General features: G+C 42.7%; 1 protein-coding gene across 1 annotated transcript in view; it reads left to right on the top strand.

Moving 5' to 3' along the window:
- Positions 1-21006, top strand: part of CISD1 (CDGSH iron sulfur domain 1) — a 49391-nt gene that overhangs the window by 6483 nt on the left and 21902 nt on the right. Inside the window, exon 2 of the mRNA XM_033941278.1 lies at positions 3733-3938. Coding sequence (XP_033797169.1) covers positions 3733-3938 — 206 coding nt within the window. The remainder of the gene's footprint in view (positions 1-3732; positions 3939-21006) is intronic.

The following is a 21006-nucleotide window of genomic DNA, read 5'->3' on the forward strand; positions in this document are numbered from 1 at the left end:
TCGATATTTCCTTATTAAGTAGAAAATGGGCACGTATGAACCATGTCTTTGTACCCTCAATGCAATTGTTGTATATGCAAACTCTTTCAGCCCACTAACAATGTTTTTTGTTCATTGATGTTTTGCATACTTTGCATACTGTACATGGTTTTGACTGCCTAATAAATATGATATTACAAAAAAAAAAGAGATAAACCCAAGACAATATGGAAGACATATTATCGATATAAGCAGATAAAATAGACCATTTATCAGTGTTTCTAGAACATATAAGGATTTTTGTGTTAAATAAGTTTTATATCGATATACAGTGGTGCCTCGCATAACGGACGCCTCGCACAGCGAACGCTGCGCATAACGAACTTTTTGTCTTGCTCCCTATAACGAACTTCGTTTCACACAACGAAGTCGCCCGAGGGGCCCGGGGGGGGGGGGGGGGGCGGAACTACTCTCGCCGCTTCCTAATGTGAGCCGGGAACAGCAGCACCCTCCTGTCTGAATGCAGTGTTCCATCATCTCCCTCCACCTTACCTTAGATGCCGAGTTTTCCGGCTTTCTTTTTCGGCCAGCCACACACTTTCAAAGAGCAGCACATGCGCGCATGCTCTGTTGTTGTATCTTCTCCTCTGACGCAACCGGAAACCAGAAGTTGCAGGAGAGGAGAACATTGATCAACTTCAGCAGCTGCGCGTGCACAGCTTTTTGAAAGCGTGCGGCTGGGTGAAAAAGAAAGCTGGCAAACTCTGCATATAAGGTGAGGTGGAGGGAGGGAAATGTAGGGCTGCAGAACGAATTATTTTGTTTTACATGTATTCTTATGGGAAAACAGGGCTGCAGAACGAATTATTTTGTTTTACATGTATTCTTATGGGAAAACGCGTTTCACACAACGAACGTTTCACATAACAAACTTGCTCCTGGAACGGATTAAGTTCGTTGTGTGAGGCACCACTGTATTAAACAAACTAAATTCCACCATTGCATATTGTGTAATTTGGATAAATCTTTCCAAGATTTAAGATAATTTTTATGCAGTGGATAACAAGAATCTAACAATAGGTATTGTTGCTGAGCTAGGATATGTTGGAAATATATAAATTGCAAGATAATACAGTATCTGTATGTTCATGTATCAAATCCCCCCCCCCCTTTTACAAAGCCACATTAGGCTTTTTTATCGCTGGTCGTGGCAGTATTAGCTCTGATGCTCAAAGGATTAAAAAAATCTAATGCAGCTTCGTAAAGGGGGGAGTGAGGGTGGGTAAATATTGAGCAAATAATATCATAACTAAAACAGTTTATAAGACCAATAGGAATGAGAAAATGATGGACTGATATAGTGTGACTTACTTGGTGTCCAACTCTATTTATGAGCTATATAAAACATTGTTAGTTTAATAGCTGCTGACCTTGATGATGAAAAGGTTACATTCTAAAATTTTTCCCAATCAGTATTAGAGAAATTGTATTTTAAAGCTTACTCCTATTTATATTGTAATCCTGTTAGATTTTCAGAAAGTAGACTTCATTAATTTGTAAAATTGAGATTATAAGTGACTTGTAGCCATAAATTGTTTACAATAAATGAGTAATGAAGGAAAAACATTTAAGTCCCCCTTTTACTAAGCCACAGTAGAGGCTTCTACCGCGGTCCGAAGCGCTAAATGTTCTGACACTCATAGAATTCCTATGAGTATCTGAGCATTTAGTGCCCTGGGTTGCGGTAGAAACATCTATTGTGGCTTAGCAAAAGAGGGTGGTGGGGGTAAGTCTTTATTATCCCAGGATAAGCAGATGGCATATTCTCACAGATGGGTGATGTCATCCACAGAGCCCAGTACTGACAGTGCAAAAGTGTACTGTCACTTTAACTTCTTCAGAAGTCTCGAGACAGCTTGTACCGTGCATTTGCAAGTGTCTTCCTGCCTGACATCAGCTCATGGGACCATCAGTTCTTATAGAGAATGACACAGGGAAAATATTTGACTCCGTTATCGCCCTGTCCCTGTGAGCTCGGTCCCCATCCCCGCAAACCATCTGATCCCATCTACACAAGCCTTGAATAGTTTTTATTTATTTATTTATTATTGAAATAACTTGCAAGCAAAACAAAAAGAAACAAGATCACAATATAAAAAATTATTAGGAATCATTTTTTTTTCTCCTTAGACCTCAACAATATCTAGAGGGGGAGAGGTCTTAATACATGGGACCAAATTATTAAGGAAAAAGAAAAACTAAGGGCCTGTTTACAAAGCCGCGTTAGCGGCTGCTGAGCGGAAACGGCCTCAAAGCCCATAGAGATTTAAAGGGCTTCAGGGATGTTGCTGCATGGCTTTGTAAAACAGGCCTTAAATAAAGGCTTAACGGCTTTACAATGGTCCCTTAAAATACCAATTACATCCCTGATGATTTTCTTTAAATCCAGGAAAGCTTGCAAATGGTCTGGAACAAAAAAAAGTATAATTTATCCCTGCATATTTAATGAGGCATTTACATGGAAACTGCAGTTGAACACAACTCCAGTTTCTTTAGCTTCTACTAAGAAGATTTTTCTTCTTCCATGCGGGGACAGAAAGCAGTAGCAGAGGGAAAGCTTCCGGGCTGCTGAAGGCAGCATATTTATCTCACTCATGCTGCTGGAGGCCCAAAGAGTGAAAGAATGGCTGCCAGGAAGAAGAAGCATGAAGCAGCTATTGGATTTTGCCAGGAGGGTTGTATGGAAACCCGGACAGGTGCGCGGGCCACCTAGAAGGTCTTGCATTGAAGACCACTGCATTACAATGAAATGTTCTGCCAAATGTGCAGTGGTGGCCAAAAAAGCAAATGAGATGCTAGGAATTATTAGAAAAGGGATGTAAATAAGACTAAGAATATTATAATTTCTCTGTTGCTACAAGTCTGCAACCTTACCTTGAATATTGTGTTCAATTCTGATCCGTATAAAAAATATATAATGGAAATAGAAGAGGCTCAGAGAAGTGACCCAAAATGATAAAGGGGATGGAACTCCTCTCGTATGAGGAAAGACTAAAGAGGTTAGGGCTCATCAGCTTGGAAAAGACAGCTGAGAGGAGATATGATTGAGATGTACAAAATCTTGAGTGGTATAGAACGTGTAAAAGTGAATCTATTTTTTTTTTTTTTTACTCCATCAAAATTTACAAAGACTAGAGGACACTCAATGAAGTTACAGGGAAATAATTTTAAAACCAATAGGACAAAATATATTTTCACTCAAATAATAGTTAAGCTCTGGAACTTGTTGCCAGAGGATGTGGTAAAAACAGCTAAAAAAGGTTTGGATAAGTTCTTATAGGAAAAGTTCATAGTCTGCTATTGAAACAGACATGGGAGAAGCCACCATTTGCTCTGTGATCAGTAGCATGGAATATAGCTAATATTTGGGTTTCTATCAGGAAGTTGTAACCTGGATAGGCTACTGTGGAAACGATACTGGGCTTGATGGAACATTGGTCTGACCCAGTATGGTTCTTCTTATGTTCTTAAATGAAAATGTTATATTCCATAGAAGATTTTTTAAAGGATTTTTTTTTTTTTTTTAATTATGCCAACAGACTGTGATTTCTTTTTTCACAGTCATTTTATAATCAGCATGTAGTAGATTTCTTCTTATATGGATCCCATAAAATATCTAAGCATTCAGATTTGTTTCAGTATAAATATTTAAACGTGATGATTTTTTTTTTCTTTTTGTTTTTCTTCCTGCAGTGGAATGGATCATCGCAATCTCTGCGACTGCTGGAGTAGCCGCTATTGGTTATTTAGCTTATAAAACATATGTCTGTAAAGACAAGGGTGGAAAATCCTTGGTAAACCTTCAGGTTCAGAAAGACAACCCCAAGGTAGTGCATGCATTTGATATAGAAGATTTGGGAGAAAAAGCAGTGTACTGCCGCTGTTGGAGATCTAAAAAGGTAAAGTTGCTGGAAAATGTTTCCCCTATCCCTCATACATTATCTAGTTAGCACATTTGTTAAATTATCTCTGATATAACTTACAAAGGCATATATAAATGATAAAGTGAAACTGATGACTTTGCTTACCTTGCCTCAGTATAGTTTATGTTCCTTTTCTTTAAGAAAATAAAGAGTTTTAGAAATAAGCCCTTCAGTTAGAAACTCTTAATTCAAACCTGAAGGAAAGCTATTAACATAAACTGTCTCTGTTGGTAGGTAAGTAGAATCTAAATTGTGCTTTTGTAAGTTTGAAAAGAGGTAGAAAAACTGAGTGTTTAAAATTCTGTGTGCATAGAATGATAGTATTATGAAAAGTAAAGTTTGCAAAAGTATATTGTGTTGTGAAGAGATGAGAGCTGTTCCTGTAAAGTAGTGATCAGTGGTGATCTCATTTGGGTGTGGGTGAGAATCAGTCCTTGATTTGTAGACCTTTTCCTCCTTTAGGAGATGAGGAAGAATATTTTTTCACAATTAAAATCCATTAGGGACTTATACCCACACATGAGTAAGTGTCATTTTACAGATCATTGTTAAACTAACATAACACTAATAATTGGCTTCTAAATAAGCAATTATCAGCAAAATTAGAATTAATTTAAACTTATGCACATAAATTTAGGCATGAGATCTGTGCCTATATTTTACTTGCAGCACCAAAAATGGGTTGCGGAAATGGGAGTGTCATGGGTGGATATGGGGTGTTCCTCACATTTACATGCATAATTATAGAATAAGGAGCATCTGCATATAACTTTATGAACAAGGATTTGTCCTACGTTTCTGTTGGTGCAAATGGCCATGCCTAAAGATAAGCAGCAAACAAAAGAACAGATCAATCACAGTTACCAGGTGCTAGGGTCCACTTTTGGGCTTAGTGCCCAATAGAAAGATCTGGGTGTCATTGTAGACAATACGATAAAACGGGGACAGGTTCTTTTCCTGTCCCTGCCCCATTCCTGCAGGCTCTGTCCTTGTCTGCCCAAGCCTGAAACACTTTAAAATCATATGTGCTCGAGGCTTGTGCAGTTAGGATAGAGCTTGCAGGAGTGGGGCAGGGACAGTGACAAAACTTGCAGGAAGGTTGAGTTCCTGCAGGTACGGGGACAGATTTGTCCCTGTGTCATTCTCTAGTTCAAAGAAGAGCGACTGAGATGATAAGGGGATGGTACTCCTCTCATATGAGGAAAGACTAAAAAGGTTAAGACTCTTCAACTTGGAAAAGAGATGGCTAGGGGGAGATATGATTGAAGTCTACAAAATCCTTAGTGGTGTAGAATGGGTACAAGTGGATCAATTTTTTTTTTTTTTGCGAAGATTAGGAGACACTTGATGAAGTTACAAGAAAATACTTTTAAAACCAATAGGAGGAAATTTTTTTCATCAGAAAATAGTTAAGCTCTGGAACGCATTGCCAGAGGTTGTGGTAAGAAATTGGATCTTAATTCATATGAATCTTAACCATTCCCTACTATTTGGGACTCTAACATCCTACCATTTTCTCAGGCAAAAGAAAAAACTCATTTCTGTTCTCGAGCTATTAGAAATTGTTGAAATTGAATAGGATCCCAAAATACATATTCAATGTTTTGTACTTTAACAAGACATTTGCATGGAAATTTTAGGTAAAAAGATTCCGCAAGAGCTAAGACTCTTGTTCTTAATTTCAAAAATTCTTTCCTTATTAGTTGAGTAGCTCTTGAGACATCAGGAAAAATTCTAACCAAATCTCCACAAAATTTAGCCAACCTATTTTTAAAGTAAAGTTTCATTATTAGCATTTTATCTATCTCACTCATGCATGTTATTACCATGGTGGACCTACTCTGGATCACATCCCGAGTTTCTTCCAAAAACTCTGTCAGATTTATTTTGTCTGTTACCAGGAAGTCCGCCTCCTGGTCGGATTGTATTTTCTTTTGTGGAATATAATAACAATTATTTATTGGGAAGTTTTCCGCATTGGGTAATCCCAGTATTTCTTTAAAAAAATTTCCTTAACAATATTTCAGAAGATAACAAATGAGTCACTGTGAAATTAACCAAGCGGAGATTCCTTGCTCTATGCATATTTTCCAACATTTCCATTTTAGAGTGTAACATCGTAGAATCCTTAACAGCAGATACTGAGACAGCTTGCAGTGTATTACTTTGAGTTTCAACCACACTTAATCTTTTGTCCAAACAACTTAAGTTAGAATCCACATTCTCAAACTTTTGAGACACAGAATGTGAATAATCCAATGTTTGTTTCACTGATTCTCTGAGAAACTCTTCAACTCTAGAGATGCCTAACCTTTAAGGGTAATATCTTGTTTTTCCACTGCTTGTGGTTGATCCTCTACTACACCTGAAAATTCAAGTGGTTTAGGTATTTCAATAAAGGCTAATTTACTTGACTGAGTAGACGATACCACTAATCCAGTAGAAATAGTGGGAGTAATATTCCCGCTATCACCAGATACTGGATGAAGGGGGGTGTCCTTTCGAGGGGGCTCAACGATGCTCCTGATGTGGGAGAGTTCATATCAAGTAAAGGTTGTGATGGAATTTCTGTAGGAAATGTCAAATATCTGTCCATGGGATCAGAAACAGCAGGTGTTGAGCTCTTAGGCTTAATTTTTCTTTTACCCATAATAACAGATTAAAGTTATACAACCTGAACTCCCGCTCCCCGGCTCCACGTTGCTCCAAGGGGCTCCCAAGGGGTGAGATCTGCCCCTTAGGGCATGCCCCTTCAGCCACGCCTTGCGGCTGCGGCCGCACAGCGGCAGCAGTCTCCAATTTAAAGTAAATAACAGCCAGGAAAGACGGACCCGCGTAGAAGGAGCCATTTTCCAACAAGCTGATCTTTCCCCTCTCAAGCCACTTGTGAAACCGGCAGCGGTGACTCTGGATTCGATCTGGACCGCAATAGAAAACCTACATGCGGTATGTACTAACTTTGTCATAAATACCTTAAATTTATCTGCTAAGATAACCCATTTGGAGACCTCTGCTCAACTTCAGAAGGAAGAAATATCTAAATTGGAGAAAACAACCAATGAAACGAAGACTATGCTTGTTAAAACAAACATCTGACAAAATGCTAATAATGAGAAAGATTGAAAATTTGGAAAATCAACAAAGGAATTTAAACTTGAGACTTTTAAATTTTCCAATTGCTAAATATTTTTCTCCTTTAGAATTGTTTAAAAAATTTTTGGTAACGGTGCTGAAAGTTCCAGACTCTAACTTACCCCCTGTACAAAAAATTTATTATTTAAAAAAGATTGCAGAGGATACTCAAGGGGAAAAGACTGAGTTAGATGTCTCTGCATTATTGGGATCATCTGTGATAGAGGTGCAAGGCCGTGCTACATTGGTAGTTACGCTTGTGTTTCTACAAGATAAAGAAATGTTAATGAAATTATACTTTAAAATGAAACAGGTCTCCTATTTAGGTGAAAAGGTGAATATATTTCCAGATGTATCTAAATGGACTCAATCTTGCAGGAAAGAATTTCTTACATACCGTACAAGAGTGATTTCTTTAGGGGCAAGTTTTCAGTTAAGGTTTCCTTGTAAGTGTTTTATTTCCTATCAAGGGAATAAGTATATCTTTTTTGAACCGGCCCAATTGGGTTTTTTCCTGGAAGGTAAAGGGCTTTCTACCGTGGCCCAGACTGAAACTGAAGTTGTATAATGTGATCATAAAATGATAAGAATGATGTAAGTTCGAGCTTAATTTCCTTTTATTATATATTAGTTTTTGATCCTTGATCCCCAAAAGGAGGTTTCTTAAGCTTTTTTCTCCCTCACAGGTGGACTATATTTAAGAGATTTTCTTCTTCTTTTTCTTTTTGTTTCATATTCATTTGTTTAACAATGAATTGAAAAAGATGTATTCAATATTTCTTGTACAAATTTTGTATGTAATTATTTGAAAATATAAATAAAAAAAAAAAAAAAAAAAGAATAGTACAAAATGCCGCCGTCCACCTCATCTTCGGCCTCAAAAAATACGACCACGTTAGCCCCTATTACGCTAAACTCCACTGGCTGCCGGTGGAGGCAAGAATCACCTTTAAATTCGCTTGCCTCTGCTTCAAAACCTTAGCAGGCTCTTCACCAATCTACCTATCTGAGCACCTTGAAATTGCTGGCCCCTCTCGTACTCGAAATACCTACCTGTTCTCCTTTCCCTCCCTGAAGGGCTGCCTCTACAAAAAATTCCTTGACCGATCCCTAGCATTCCAAGCGGGCAAATGGAACAAATGCCTCTCTACTCTCATCTCCAATTCCCCCCACTATCAAACATTCAGGAAGTTAACTAAAACCTACCTTTTTGACAAATTCCTCTGATTTATCCTCCCTCCTCTTCTGAACTCTCCCCCCTAGACCCTTACCGCCTCATGTAACACTGCTATTTGTAACGCCGCTGTATCGAACTTATAGCAAATGTAACTACTCTGAACATATAACCTAGCTGCCAAAATAACTTCACCGTATATTTATTGTCTAGAATGTAAAGGTAACTTGACCGAATATGTATCGTCTAAAATGTAAATGTAACATTAACGAAATTGTAACTTCGCTGTAAATGTACAGACTCTTCATCTGTTAACCGCATAGAACTTCCATGGTAATGCGGTATACAAGAATAAAGTTATTATTATTATTATTCTAATTTGCCTGACAGCTGCAGTAGTGTTATCGAATCGATTCCCTTCTGCAGCCTCGGGGATTTTGCTAGGCCGCTCCACCTCCAATGATGTAACTTCCTCCGAGGCCCCGAGGCTGCTGGAGGGAATTTACTCGTTAAAGCTACGGCAGCAGTCAGGCAAGTTACAATAGAGCCTGTTAATCGGGAGGGGGGAGTGGTGCCAATGGACCTGAGAGATAAGAGGGAGGGGTGCTGATAGAAGGAGACAAAAAGAGGAGAGGAGGGAGTGGTGCTGCTAGACCTGGGAGGTGAATGGGTAAGGGAAGGGAGAGGAGCTGCTGGCCCTGGGGTTGGAAAAGAGAGGTGCTGCAGCTAGTCAGTGGGGGAAACGGAAGTAGAGGGGAGGGAGAGGTGCTGTTGGAGCTGAGTGGTGGAGGGAGGTGAGAGGGAGAGGTGCTGCTGGTTGGGAACAGAAGAGAGTGCTGCTGGACTTAAAATGGAAGAGGGAAAGCTGCAGCAGGACTGAGGGGAGAGCAGTGGAGGAGAGTGGATAGGGGAAGGGGGAAGAGCAGTAGAGGAGGAGAGTGAGAGGGAAGGGGGAAGAGAAATGCTGCTGCACCCGACTGAGGAGAGAGAGGGAAGGAAGGAGAAGAAAGACCAGGAAGGGAGAGGAGAGGAAAGAGAGATGCCAAAACCATGGGAAGGAGGGAAAGGAAAGGCGATACTAGACCATGGAGGGAGAGATGTCAGGGCATGGGGGGAGGAGGGAGATGCCAGACCAGGGGAAAGGAAGGAGGGAGGTTGAGAAGAGATGCCAGATAATGAAGGGGGAGAGGAGAGAGATGCTAGGGCAAGAAGGAGGGAAGGGAAACTAAGGAGACAAATGTCAGACCAGAGGGAAAAGAAGGAGAGGAGGTGCCAGAGCAGAGAGGGAGAGATAGGAGAGGAGAGAGATGCCAGAGCATAGGGGAGGGAGTGGAGACAGAAAAATGGAGAGGGGATGAAGCTGAAATGAATCATGTATAAAGGAGAGAAAGGGCACATGATATATAGTTTATTGAACGGACATAAAAAGAGGGAAGATGCTGTATGGAAGAGAGAGAGGGCGGACACTAGATGGAAAGGGCAGCGAGAGGGTGGACAGTGGATGGAAGGGGCAGAGAGAGGGTGGACAGTAGATGGAAGGGGTAGAGAGAGCAGAGGCTGGGTGGAATGGGCAAAGATAGAGGGCAGATGTTGCATCAAAGGGAGAGAGGACAAACGCTGTATAGAAAGAAAAGAGCGAAGAGAAGATGATTAAAGCAGAAACTACAAAAGATAGAAAGAGATATTTTTTTGTTGCTTTACATAGAATCAAGTAGTATTGTAACTGTATTGATAAAACTTTATAAATAGGAAATGGAAATAAGGCTATTTCTTTTGGACTAAACCCCTTTCCTCAGGTCAGGACAGGATATCATAACAGCTGCATACTGTACTGTCTTGAAGAAAGATTTGGCCTCTGAAAGCTAACTGAAAAATGGATTAGTCCAATAAAATTGTATTTTCTTATTTCTTATTTCTTGTTATTTGTTTTATTTCTATTTGGTTTTTAAAGTGGTGATTGTTATATATCAGTTTTTTTTTTCAAATTTACCTCTACTGTCTTTATATTTTGTACAGTATTAGGGGACATGTGTCACTGTTTCTGTGGTGTTGCATTAATTTAACTTTTGTCTACATATTTCTATTTTTAATTTGTGATTATTCCATATTGGGTGAGGGTGTTTCTCTGTTCTGTGTGTACGAAAAGGACATGGTTTTTCTGTTAGCACTGACTACAAAATCAATTGACTGTGCAGGATCTGACTTGTTTAGTTTTACAATTCGTTTGTTGGTGCTCTAGTGCAGTGTTCTTCAACTGCCAGTCTGTGGAACGGTGCCGGTCCGCAGAAATTTTCTGCCAGTCCGCAGGGCCGGCACTTCCATCGGGGCCAAGACAGTGTTTTGCAGCGATCTTCGGGCCGGCTCCCTGGGTGCTGCAGTGCACAGAGCCGTGGGAAAAGGTTCCTATCCACATCCTACACCTCAACCGGAAGCCTTCTCTCTTGTCATATACTAGGTACACCACTGGATTTAACGACCCTATTCTAACCACCAAATTTCCCTGTCCCACCCCACCTGGCTACTTTTTCATACCACCCGGCTGGAAAAAAATTCTGGGGAGAACACTACATATGGGAGATCCTTGAGTCCCGAGACCATCCTCCTCAAGTCTCAGCACATCTTTGTGGTAATGCGGCCTCCAGAATTGTACGCAGTATTCCAGATGGGGTCTCACCATGGATCTATACAATGGCATAATGACTTCGGGCTTACGACTGATGAAACTCCTACATATACAACCTATGATTTGTCTAGCCTTAGATGAAGCTTTCTCCACTTGCTTGGCAGTCTTCATGTCCTCACTGATGATCACCCCTAAGTCTCGTTCTGCTACAGTCCTTGCTAAGATCTCACCATTAAGGGTGTAAGTCTTGCATGGATTTTGACTGCTAAGTGCATGACTTTACATTTTTCGGTATTGAAACTTAGTTGCCAGGTCCTGGACCAGCGCTCCAGTAGGAGTAGGTCGTGCACCATACTGTCGGGCATTGAGTTTTTGTCAGGCACTGTGTTTTTGTCTGTTGTGTTCTTGCCTACTACATTGCATAGTTTTGCGTCATCGGCGAATAGCGTTATTTTACCTCGAAGTGTTAGACTCATGGAGAGGGTGTGATTGATGGGGAGGACAGAAAGGAGGGAAGGAGAAATTTCACACTTGGGAGAAGGGGAGAGGGCAGAGAGTGAAAAAGTTGGACTCATGGAGAGAAGTTGGTTGGGGGAGGGGAGGAGGACTGGAGGAGAAGCAGCATGCAGGAGGAAGAGAGAAAGAAATGTTGAACTGGTGGAAAGGAGGAAAGGGAGTTGGACTGGGAGGGGGGCCAGAAAAGAGAAAGGGAAGGGAGTTGGACTAGGAGGGGGCAGAAAGGAGGAAGGGAATAGAGATGGACTGCAGTGGGCAGAAAGGAGGAAGAGAGAAATGTTACACTGAGTTGGGGAAGAGAGATGACTAAAGAAGGGGAGTCTGGTAGCGCTATAGAAATAATAATAGTAGAGAGAGATGCCAGATTATGGGAAGGATAGGAGAACAATGCCAGACTGAGCATGGACGAAAGGAAGGAGAGAGATGGATTACTGGGGGAAGGATAGAGATGTCAGACCATGGGAACAGGGAGGGAAAGAGAGAGATAGGAAAGGAAGGTAAGACATGGGTCATTCCATGTCAAGTGGACCAATACTGAAAACCGCCCATGCTTGACCCCCCCCCCTTGAAATCCAACCAAATTTTACAGGGGTGTTGTTTAGGGTCTCAAATGAAACTCTGCAAAAATTTTTGGATCTATCTCAATTTGGTCAGGAGCTAGGGATGGTTGAACAGAAGCAACCGATCCACTTCCCAAGCCTCGTATGACCTAAAACACCAATTTTGCTTAAGTACTGCGACAGAAGAAAACTACCTAGGAGTCTGAAATTTTGCAGTTTGGTACAACATCTTGGGGCAAGTTTCTGTGCCAAGTTTGAAATCTTTTGCGAATGTGCTTCCATTTCTACAGGTCAGCAAAGTAGGCAAAAAAATTCACGAACGAAAATTTTTGGCAAAGTTTGGCTCCATACTGCTGCTGGTAGGTAAGTCAAGTTTGTAATATGAGCTTTTACAATCAAGTGAAGCTGAAGATATGACCATCCAAAAAATATGGCTTTATGTATTTATGCAAATTTTCACTGTTTTTCAGATTCAAAAATCTCTAATGTGTGTAGGGTTTTTTGTTTTGTTTTTTATATCATTTGAAAGAGCATATTTTTTTTTTGCTATAGAAGCTATCCTGTTTCATCTTGGACTCAATCTTTCTTTGATGAGAATTGATGGTTTAAAGAAAAGCATTACTTGCTTGTGTAAACTTGTTATGTTGAAGGGTCATTGGCACTTCATTGTAAATGTGCAGTGGAACTATATTGATCTGAAAACTCATAACCAAGCTTTGCCAGCCACAAGTACTCATCTCGTACTATGCTCAGCATTTCACAAACTTATTGTGCACATTTGCAAGATGACAGTCAAAACATGCATTGGCTTGCACAAACTACTTACTGTGTGCAAGCCCAACTGCATAATCATGTGATTCACAAGAATGTATGCATAGCTGTAGTAGTATGTCTGATACATGCAGCTTTTCTGAACATGTTCTGACTTGCAACTATCACAGCACAGTGGCTATATACAAGTCTGGCTTTAAGGTTCATCATGACCTTATAACACCATATGACTTCATTATTTGACAAAGCTTGTCTTTGGCGTGTTGCTTTCCATCTATTCTTTCTGTGCAGTATCAGGTTCTTCCCCTAGTTAACTAGGCTATGCCTGTGTGGATTTTGGAAACTTACTCTGCACTTTCTGACATGTACAACTTGCTTTGCTCTATTTTCATTGTGTTCTCACACTGATATTTTTCACCTTACTTTTATTCTGTATTTTTAGGTGACTCTTATCTTATGGAGACAAATAATAAGCTAGAGCCCTGCAGTATTGGAATCTATGATAGTTCTGAGTGCCAGAAATCATCTACTTTCTATTCTGGAGAAAGCTGCTTGAAGCTTATTTCTGATTTCTCTTTGCCTGACGAAGAATTAATTAAAAGACGCTCTGGACTTTCTACTTTGTCCGTGGAATCTAATATCTGTACTCATCATGAAGCCTTGATTTTGACGAAGTTTGAATTTCTACAGAAAAACTGCTGTAATCCATTCAGAAAACAGAATCACAGCAATATCAAAGGCCTACACCCAATTGATCTTCCTTTAGCTGATCATTTAAAAGCTATCACAAAGCATGAGTTTAATCCAGGCCAAGATGCAGGTAAGACTTGTGTGTCAAACTGCAAGATCTAAGTAGCCCTAAGTCTGATTCTGACAGTGATGACCCTAGCAATGCATTTGAAAACCTCAATGTCAGCTTTTCACCACTAGGAATCTCTTCTCTAAAGATTCAACGGATTAGCAAGCCAAATTCCTTAAGTTATGCTAAACGCAAATTCTCTGAATGCAATTGCAGACCAAATTACAGTTATTGGTGACTTAACTCCAGCTGATATCAAAGCAGAACTAGAAAGTGGCCAATGTAAAAGGTGTTCCGACTATGACCTTCTATTGACTGAACTGAAGCAGAAGTTGGAACTATCTAGTAATAGGGAGAAAATACAAATTCTTACTCTTACTCCACACAGCTGGACTATTGAGAAAACTGCTTTGAAATCTGGCGTTTTGACAAGAATGGTTAAAAAGGCCAGGAAACTGAAACAGCAGGGTGGATTTCTTGCTGTTCCAGCAACAAAGAGAAGAAAAGTGCTTGCTCAGCAAATTACACAGAAAGTCCTGGATTTTTATGAAGATGATGAAATCTCTAGAATATGCCCAGGCAAAAAAGATTATGTCTCTGTTCGGATCAGTAGTGAAAAAGTGCAAAACCAGAAAAGATTGCTATTATGCAATCTGAAGGAACTGTACACCACTATCGCAGTCAGCATGGGCCTGAAATTAGGTTCTCAAAGATTTGTGAGCTTCAGCCAAAGTGGTGTGTCACAGTCAGTTCATCAGGGATTCATTCAGTCTGAGTCTGCACAATCGACTACAATGTGAAACTTATGCTTTCAGCAATTGCAGTTCCAGATGACTACAAGGTGCTTCTGAATATGAACTCAAAAAACTGCATATTGCAGTGGTGTGAAATATGTCCTGGGCAGATCCCTCTGGAGGAATATTTTACTGAGTTCTTTGGTGAACATGATCCAGATGATATCATTGAATTTAAGCAGTGGATTCACACTGATCGGGATACACTGGAAACTCAACAGTTATCCATAGAGGACTTCACTTCTGAATTAATTGGAAAAATTTCTAATTTGGCCATACATCATTTTATTTCCAAGTACCAAAGTGCTTATCTGAAGGAACTGAAAACAAATATAAAGGAGGGGCATGCTATTGTTTTGATGGACTTCGCTGAAAATTATTCCTTCATCGTTCAGGATTTTCACTGTGAAAATAGCCAAGCAACATTATGCCTCTTCGTTGTCTACTACTTTGACACGCAGCTCCTAATTGGATAAGGCCCGATTTTTTTGCAGGAAGAGGCGGTCGGAGCATACCGTGAGTGATTTCCTGCACTTGCGGCGCTCTGGCTGCTCTCCCGCTGCCCTCTTCAGTCTCCCCCATGAAAAACCGTATTTGCGGTTTTTCAAGATTCGCAGGGGTTCCTGGAATGGAATCCCCGCGAATATCGGGGGAGTACTGTATTTGAATTCTGCGATAAATCTGTCTTGGAAATCAAATTTTTCTTCATTGCTAAGGAAGATATTGAAGCAATAAGACCTGCTCAGGAGCAAAGGTTTAGTATGGGCCACACAGTGGCTGGAACAAGAGAAAATCACCAATTTAAGCCCATAGACCAGGGGTGGGCAAACCTTTTGATCGTGGGCAACAATGGGTTCTTAAATTTGATAGAGAGGCCGGGTAACATGGTGGGGAGGGGGGTACCGCGGGGGGAGGGGGGTGTCTGCATGTTGCAGGAGGAAACAGCACTCCTGCATCTGCCAGCTGCTAAATCCTCGCAAATTTTCTTTTTGTACATTGTACCTCCCTCCTGTGTTCTTAGTGCCCCAGTGCCTCCTTCCTATGTTCTTGGTGCCCATTCCTATGTCCTTAGTGCTCCAGTGCCTCCTTCCTATGTCCTTCGTGTCCCTTCCTATGTTCTTAGTGCCCCAGTGCCTCCTTCCTATGCCCCCAATGCCTCCTTCCTATGTCCTTAGTGCCCCCTTCCTCCCTCCCCAAAGCCGACCTGCACCTGCTACATTTAATTACTTCCCGCCATCCCCCTGAAGTCGCGCCTAAGCCTGCCTGCCCCCAAGCTGACCCGACGCCGATTCCTCCCCATCCTCCTGGTCCGGCACCTGCCTGTCTGTCCGCTCACCACCGTTGCTCGCCCACTATATTTACTTACAGCCCCGCTGGTGCCGTAACGAAGAGAAGGGCCAGGCGCGTACCCACACACCTTCTCCCGATGTCAATTCTGACGTAGGAGAGAAGGTCCAGGCAGCCAATCCCAGACCTTCTCTCCAACGTCAGAATTGACATTGGGAGAAGGCTTGTGAGTTCGCGCCTGACCCCTCCCTTTGTTGCACCACCAGTGGGGCTGTAAATAAATATAGTGGGCGAGCGGCAGCAAGTGGACGGACGGGTGCCCCGTGTACCGCACGTTTAGAAAACCTTACTTACGGTGCAGATAAGGGCAGACTACAGCCGTCTCTGACGCTGCGGGTTGGGTTAAAAAGCTAAATGGGCTGGATTTGGCCCGCGGGCCGTAGTTTGCCCAAATCTGCCATAGACACTGCTAGACTCTGCATTACCAAAATTTCAAGTGACACCAGCTCATTCATTGCCAATGTCTTAGAGTCTGATACTGATCCTAAACATGTCCCTTACCTTTCAAGCATCCAGCTTTCAACCTGGACAACTTAGCTTGCATATATGACAATTCTTGGTGGATTGGTCATGTATGTGAAACTTCAGTGGAAGAAAGTGACATCTTGGTTAAATTTTTGCATCCACAAAGTCCTACATGTTCATTTCACTGGCCTCCCCGCAGAGACATATGCTGGATCCCTGAATAGCATATTATTGCAAGCCTTAATGCACCTATGACCACTTCATCAGGCAGACAGTACACTTATCCACAAGCTATTTTGGCAAACATCGACCAGACTTTCAAAACCATATGCAAGAAACTGAGTTAAGTTGAATTTATGCGATTTCCTGATCTTTGTCAGTTTGTATGCGCACTTTAAATAAGTGTGGTTTTTGCACTTTTCTTTTATGTTTAAATCTTTTTTATTAACAGTAAAGAACCACAAACACAGAGTAGCAGCATGACAAGCAAAAATTTTTACAATGAAGTCAACCCGCCATAGAGGACTGTACTCTGATGTACTCCATGACCTCAAGAAAATCTCCCCCCTCCTACAGACCCGAAAATCCAACAAAACAAGAGATAACCAAGGTCAGACAGGTGGGTTAGGAAACAACTGACGCTTGTTCAACATGCGACTTCGACTCCCTGAAGACAAAACGTTCAAATAAGGAGTTCAAATGGTGATAAAGTCTCTACATCTGCAACGGGAGGAATATGCCATTCAAGCCTCCCATCCCATCAGTTCATGTAACTTGTTTCTCCAGTACCAGAAGGAGGGAGGCTCATCAGCTAACCACGAATTCAAAATACATTTTTTTCCCCAATATATAACATTTACTAAAAAACAGTTTTTCTGCTGACATATACACAGAAAACAGAGAAAAATGAGCAAACAGCATATGGAACACAGAGAGAAACAGTAACATGTAATGGTTTCTGCAGAAAAGAGGCCAAAGCCCCCCAAAAAACCCTGTATACCTTTCCAGAGCCAAAGGCCATGAAAATAAGAATTAACCTCCGTAATGCACTTGGTACAGAATTGGGTGTCCACACAGCCCATATGGTAGGCTTGACTTTGGGACACATACACTCTCAATAAGGTTCTGTAGTGGCATTCCCAGAGTTCAGCACTATGGACAAGAACAGGAAGAGCTCTGAGCAAGAGGTCCCCTTCGAGTGCCTGCTGTAAATCCTGCCAAGCCCCTATTATAGTAGAGAAATCCCGAGAGGGACTGAGAGCACCAAACTGCCTATGGAAAAAAGAAACCGAGACTTTGGGCTCAGGATCTGTCCCCACCCCCAAAAAGGCACGAAAACGGATCCCAAAATCCAAAGATAAGGAGCCCACAGGTAGAGACCCCACATAATGCTTCAATTGACAATGTGCGTACACAAGTTCAGGATGGGATAAGCCTCACTACAGCAACTCAGGACAGGAGCTGCCCATCATCCCGTAGGACATGGGAGAGGAAATTGAGACCCCCCACGCCCTCCATTTGCCGAAAACCGAAGGAGACGGCCCCGAGGGAAAGGAGAGATTAACCACCAGAGGTAGCAAAACACCAATATGAGGGTCCTGATGCCACAGTGGTAGCAGGCACTGTCACACTACCCAAAGAGGTCTAAACAGTATACTACCTCTGCTCGGTTGAGGAATCTCCACCAACCGGGCATGCAAAAGAGAAACAAGGTGAACAGGATAAAAATAATTCCGTTCTAGAGAAGTCTTTATACAAGGCAGTACCCAAAACCCAATCCCGAATATGGCGTAAAAAACAAGCTTGGTTCTATAAAGCAATATTCGGAACGCCGAGACCCCCCCCCCCCAGTCCCAGGATCCCAACAGCAGAGACCAACGCACCTTAGGTTTCTTGCCCCCCCAACAAAACTTGGATAGTAAAGAGTATAAGGCCCTAATATCTTTCTGTAAAAGACAGAGGGAGCGTCTGGAGAACATAGAGCCACTTAGGGAACAGAACCATCCGAAAGAGGTTGTACCCTTCCCACCAGGGAAAGTGGCAGCTCCCGCCAGGTAGCCAAAGAGCTAGAGACGGAAAGCAAATGATCCACATTCAAGCGATATAGCTGCTGAATGTCCATAGATAACAGAATTCCCAAGTATCGTAAAAATCTTGCCCACTTCAACGGAAATGCCCCCCCAGGACCTCCGAAGGTGTTCAGAAGAGGCCATCGGCTCGCAACGTAAAACCAGAAAAATCTCCAAATTCTCTAACGCTTTCCAGTAAAGTAGATAGGGACTGATGCGGTTTAGTCAGAAAGACCAGAAGGTCATCCGCAAACACTGCAACCTTAAAATAGATGGTGCCCAACTGAAGGCCAGTGATATCCACATTAACTTGTAACTCCCTAATCAAAGGGTCCAAAGAAAGTGCAAATAAAAGCGGTGACAAAGGGCAGCCCTGACGAGTACCCCGACGTATCATAAAGGGAGATGATAGGCCCCCATTGACCAAAATCTGCGCCGCCGGATCACTATACAACGCTTGGATAGCATTAAAGAAAAATGGACCCACCCTATAAGCGCGAAGCACAGCAAACAGATACCCCCACCTCAAGCGGTCGAAAGCCTTTTCGGCGTCAAAGCTAATGAGCAAAGCGGGGGTCCCATCTGCCCATGCCTTTTCCAAGGCCAACAAAGATTCAACGAATATTCTTAGACACCGGTCGGTCGTGCACAAACCCCACCTGTTGTTCCGAGACCAATAAGGGCAACACTCGAGCCAAGCGGGTGGCGAGGACTTTAGCCAACAGTTTAGCCTCAAAATTCAGTAAAGATATAGGTCTGTACGATTGCGGAAGACAAACCTGGTCTTCTGCAAAAAAGCAAGAGAGGTCTTTGTACGGTTCGATAGCTGTAATATTTTATACCTTTTTAATGGGTTAGTGAATACCCCCAACATTCCAAGAAGTCAGTTTATGTTCCAGTGAAAACCAAACAGAGAAAATAAAGCAAGTACAAACAGACCGCTATCAAAATACCAGTGGGGTGTCCCAGCTACCACCCTCCAGCCACAGCAAGTGCCAAGAAACAAGCCACACCCACACCTGTCCAAGCCAAATAATACCCAACCTCCCCACTCCACCCCTGTCTCTCCCCCCCCAATCTGCCTCTCAACCCATCCTCTCCCTATCCCTATTCCACACCCAAAGGGGTGCTCACTACAGGATCATGTCAGAATCACCCAAGCCACCCCCCTACCCCTTCAGAAATCCTCCCCATGACACAAGGCACAAAGAAAAAGAGAGAACAAACAACAGAGTGGAGACAACTGCGAAATGCGGGTAAGGGGAAAACGGGCTCCCAACAAGAAAAGAAAAGTAGAATAGAGCAGTGATTCCCAACCCTGTCCTGGAGGAACACCAGGCCAATCGGGTTTTCAGGCTAGCCCTAATGAATATGCATGAGAGAGATTTGCATATGATGGAAGTGATAGGCATGCAAATTTGCTTCATGCATATTCATTAGGGCTAGCCTGAAAACCCGATTGGCCTGGTGTTCCTCCAGGACAGGGTTGGGAATCACTGGAATAGAGCATAGAAAGAACAAAGCCCAGCCATACAACCAAGAGCAAGGAGTGCAACAGCAAAGCAGCCACAAAGAGGGCACACTGAAACATACTCCTCCTCCCCTCAGTGCCCAGAGCCAAGGGACTGCAAAAAAGCTCAGGAACCTGAAGCATCACTACCCCCATGCACACAATACCCCCTAACAAGCCAATCCTTGCACCCTCAGAATCCACTCAGAATCCCCCAGCCAGATACCCCAAACAGACCACAGCCCACAAACTCCTCCCCAAACCAACAAGAGGGGGAAATGGCATCCGAAAGGCCAGTATCAAGTCACGCTAGTTCCAGCATGAAAAGTCCAAAGTCCCCAGGTCCTGAGTCTGAAGAGGGAAGGAACATAGCCAAGGTCCTGTCAAGGCTTCACGAGGCTCCCTCCAGTATCTGCTCCTGCACAAAGCGCTGGGCAGCCTCTGGGGTGTCAAAATGGTGTGCCTTGCCCAAATGCATCACCCGCAAGCACGCTGGATACTGCAAAAAAAACAAGATGTTCCGCTGGACAAGGGTGGTGCAAAGCGGGGAAAACTTTTGGCGAGTTTGGGAGACCTCAGCAGAATAGTCTTGGAAACAGAGAATTGGTTGGTTGTTATATTGTAGTTTCTTTCCCTACTGCACCACCCAGAGCACCTCATTCTTATGTTGGTAATTCAGGCGCTCCGCACCATCGCGTTGCTGCTCCAAGCGTTGGGCTCCCTCGATGTGCATAGGGCCCCCCTGTGGCACAAAAGGGAGTCCATTAGCCATTGCTCCAAAAAATCCCCCAGGTCGCTTTCCAAAAGGGTTTCTGGTAACCTGACAAACTGGAGATAGTTCCATCGGGACCTATTTTCAAGGTTCTTGACCTTAGCCTTAAACGCCGCTAACGAGGGTGTTTGCGCCTCCTGCTCCCAGGTAAGCTACCGGACAGAATCTTCAATGTTACTGACATGCTGCTGGGTGTCCCGTACCTCGGATGTGAGGGTAGCAAAACGCTGGTCCAAAGTGTCTAGTTTGTCAAGGATCCTTTGCAGTTTCTTGCCAAGAGTGCCGTCCAGCGCTGCCTGCACCTCTGCTGTAACCTCAGCAAACTAGGGGATTCTGGCGATGTGGGAGCCATGCTCGCCACCATCTTGAAGTCCATCAGTTTACCCCGCTCTTTCTTAGTTACTTTAGCAGTCATTCTGCAGCAACGCGCACCATACACACAGGGCAAGCAGGATCACAATTCCCTCAGCAGGCAAGCTCGAATGAAGGGTGAAATTGTCGATTAAATAGTA

This window comes from Geotrypetes seraphini, chromosome 4 (genome assembly GCF_902459505.1).
Source record: "Geotrypetes seraphini chromosome 4, aGeoSer1.1, whole genome shotgun sequence".
Classification (NCBI taxonomy): domain Eukaryota; kingdom Metazoa; phylum Chordata; class Amphibia; order Gymnophiona; family Dermophiidae; genus Geotrypetes; species Geotrypetes seraphini.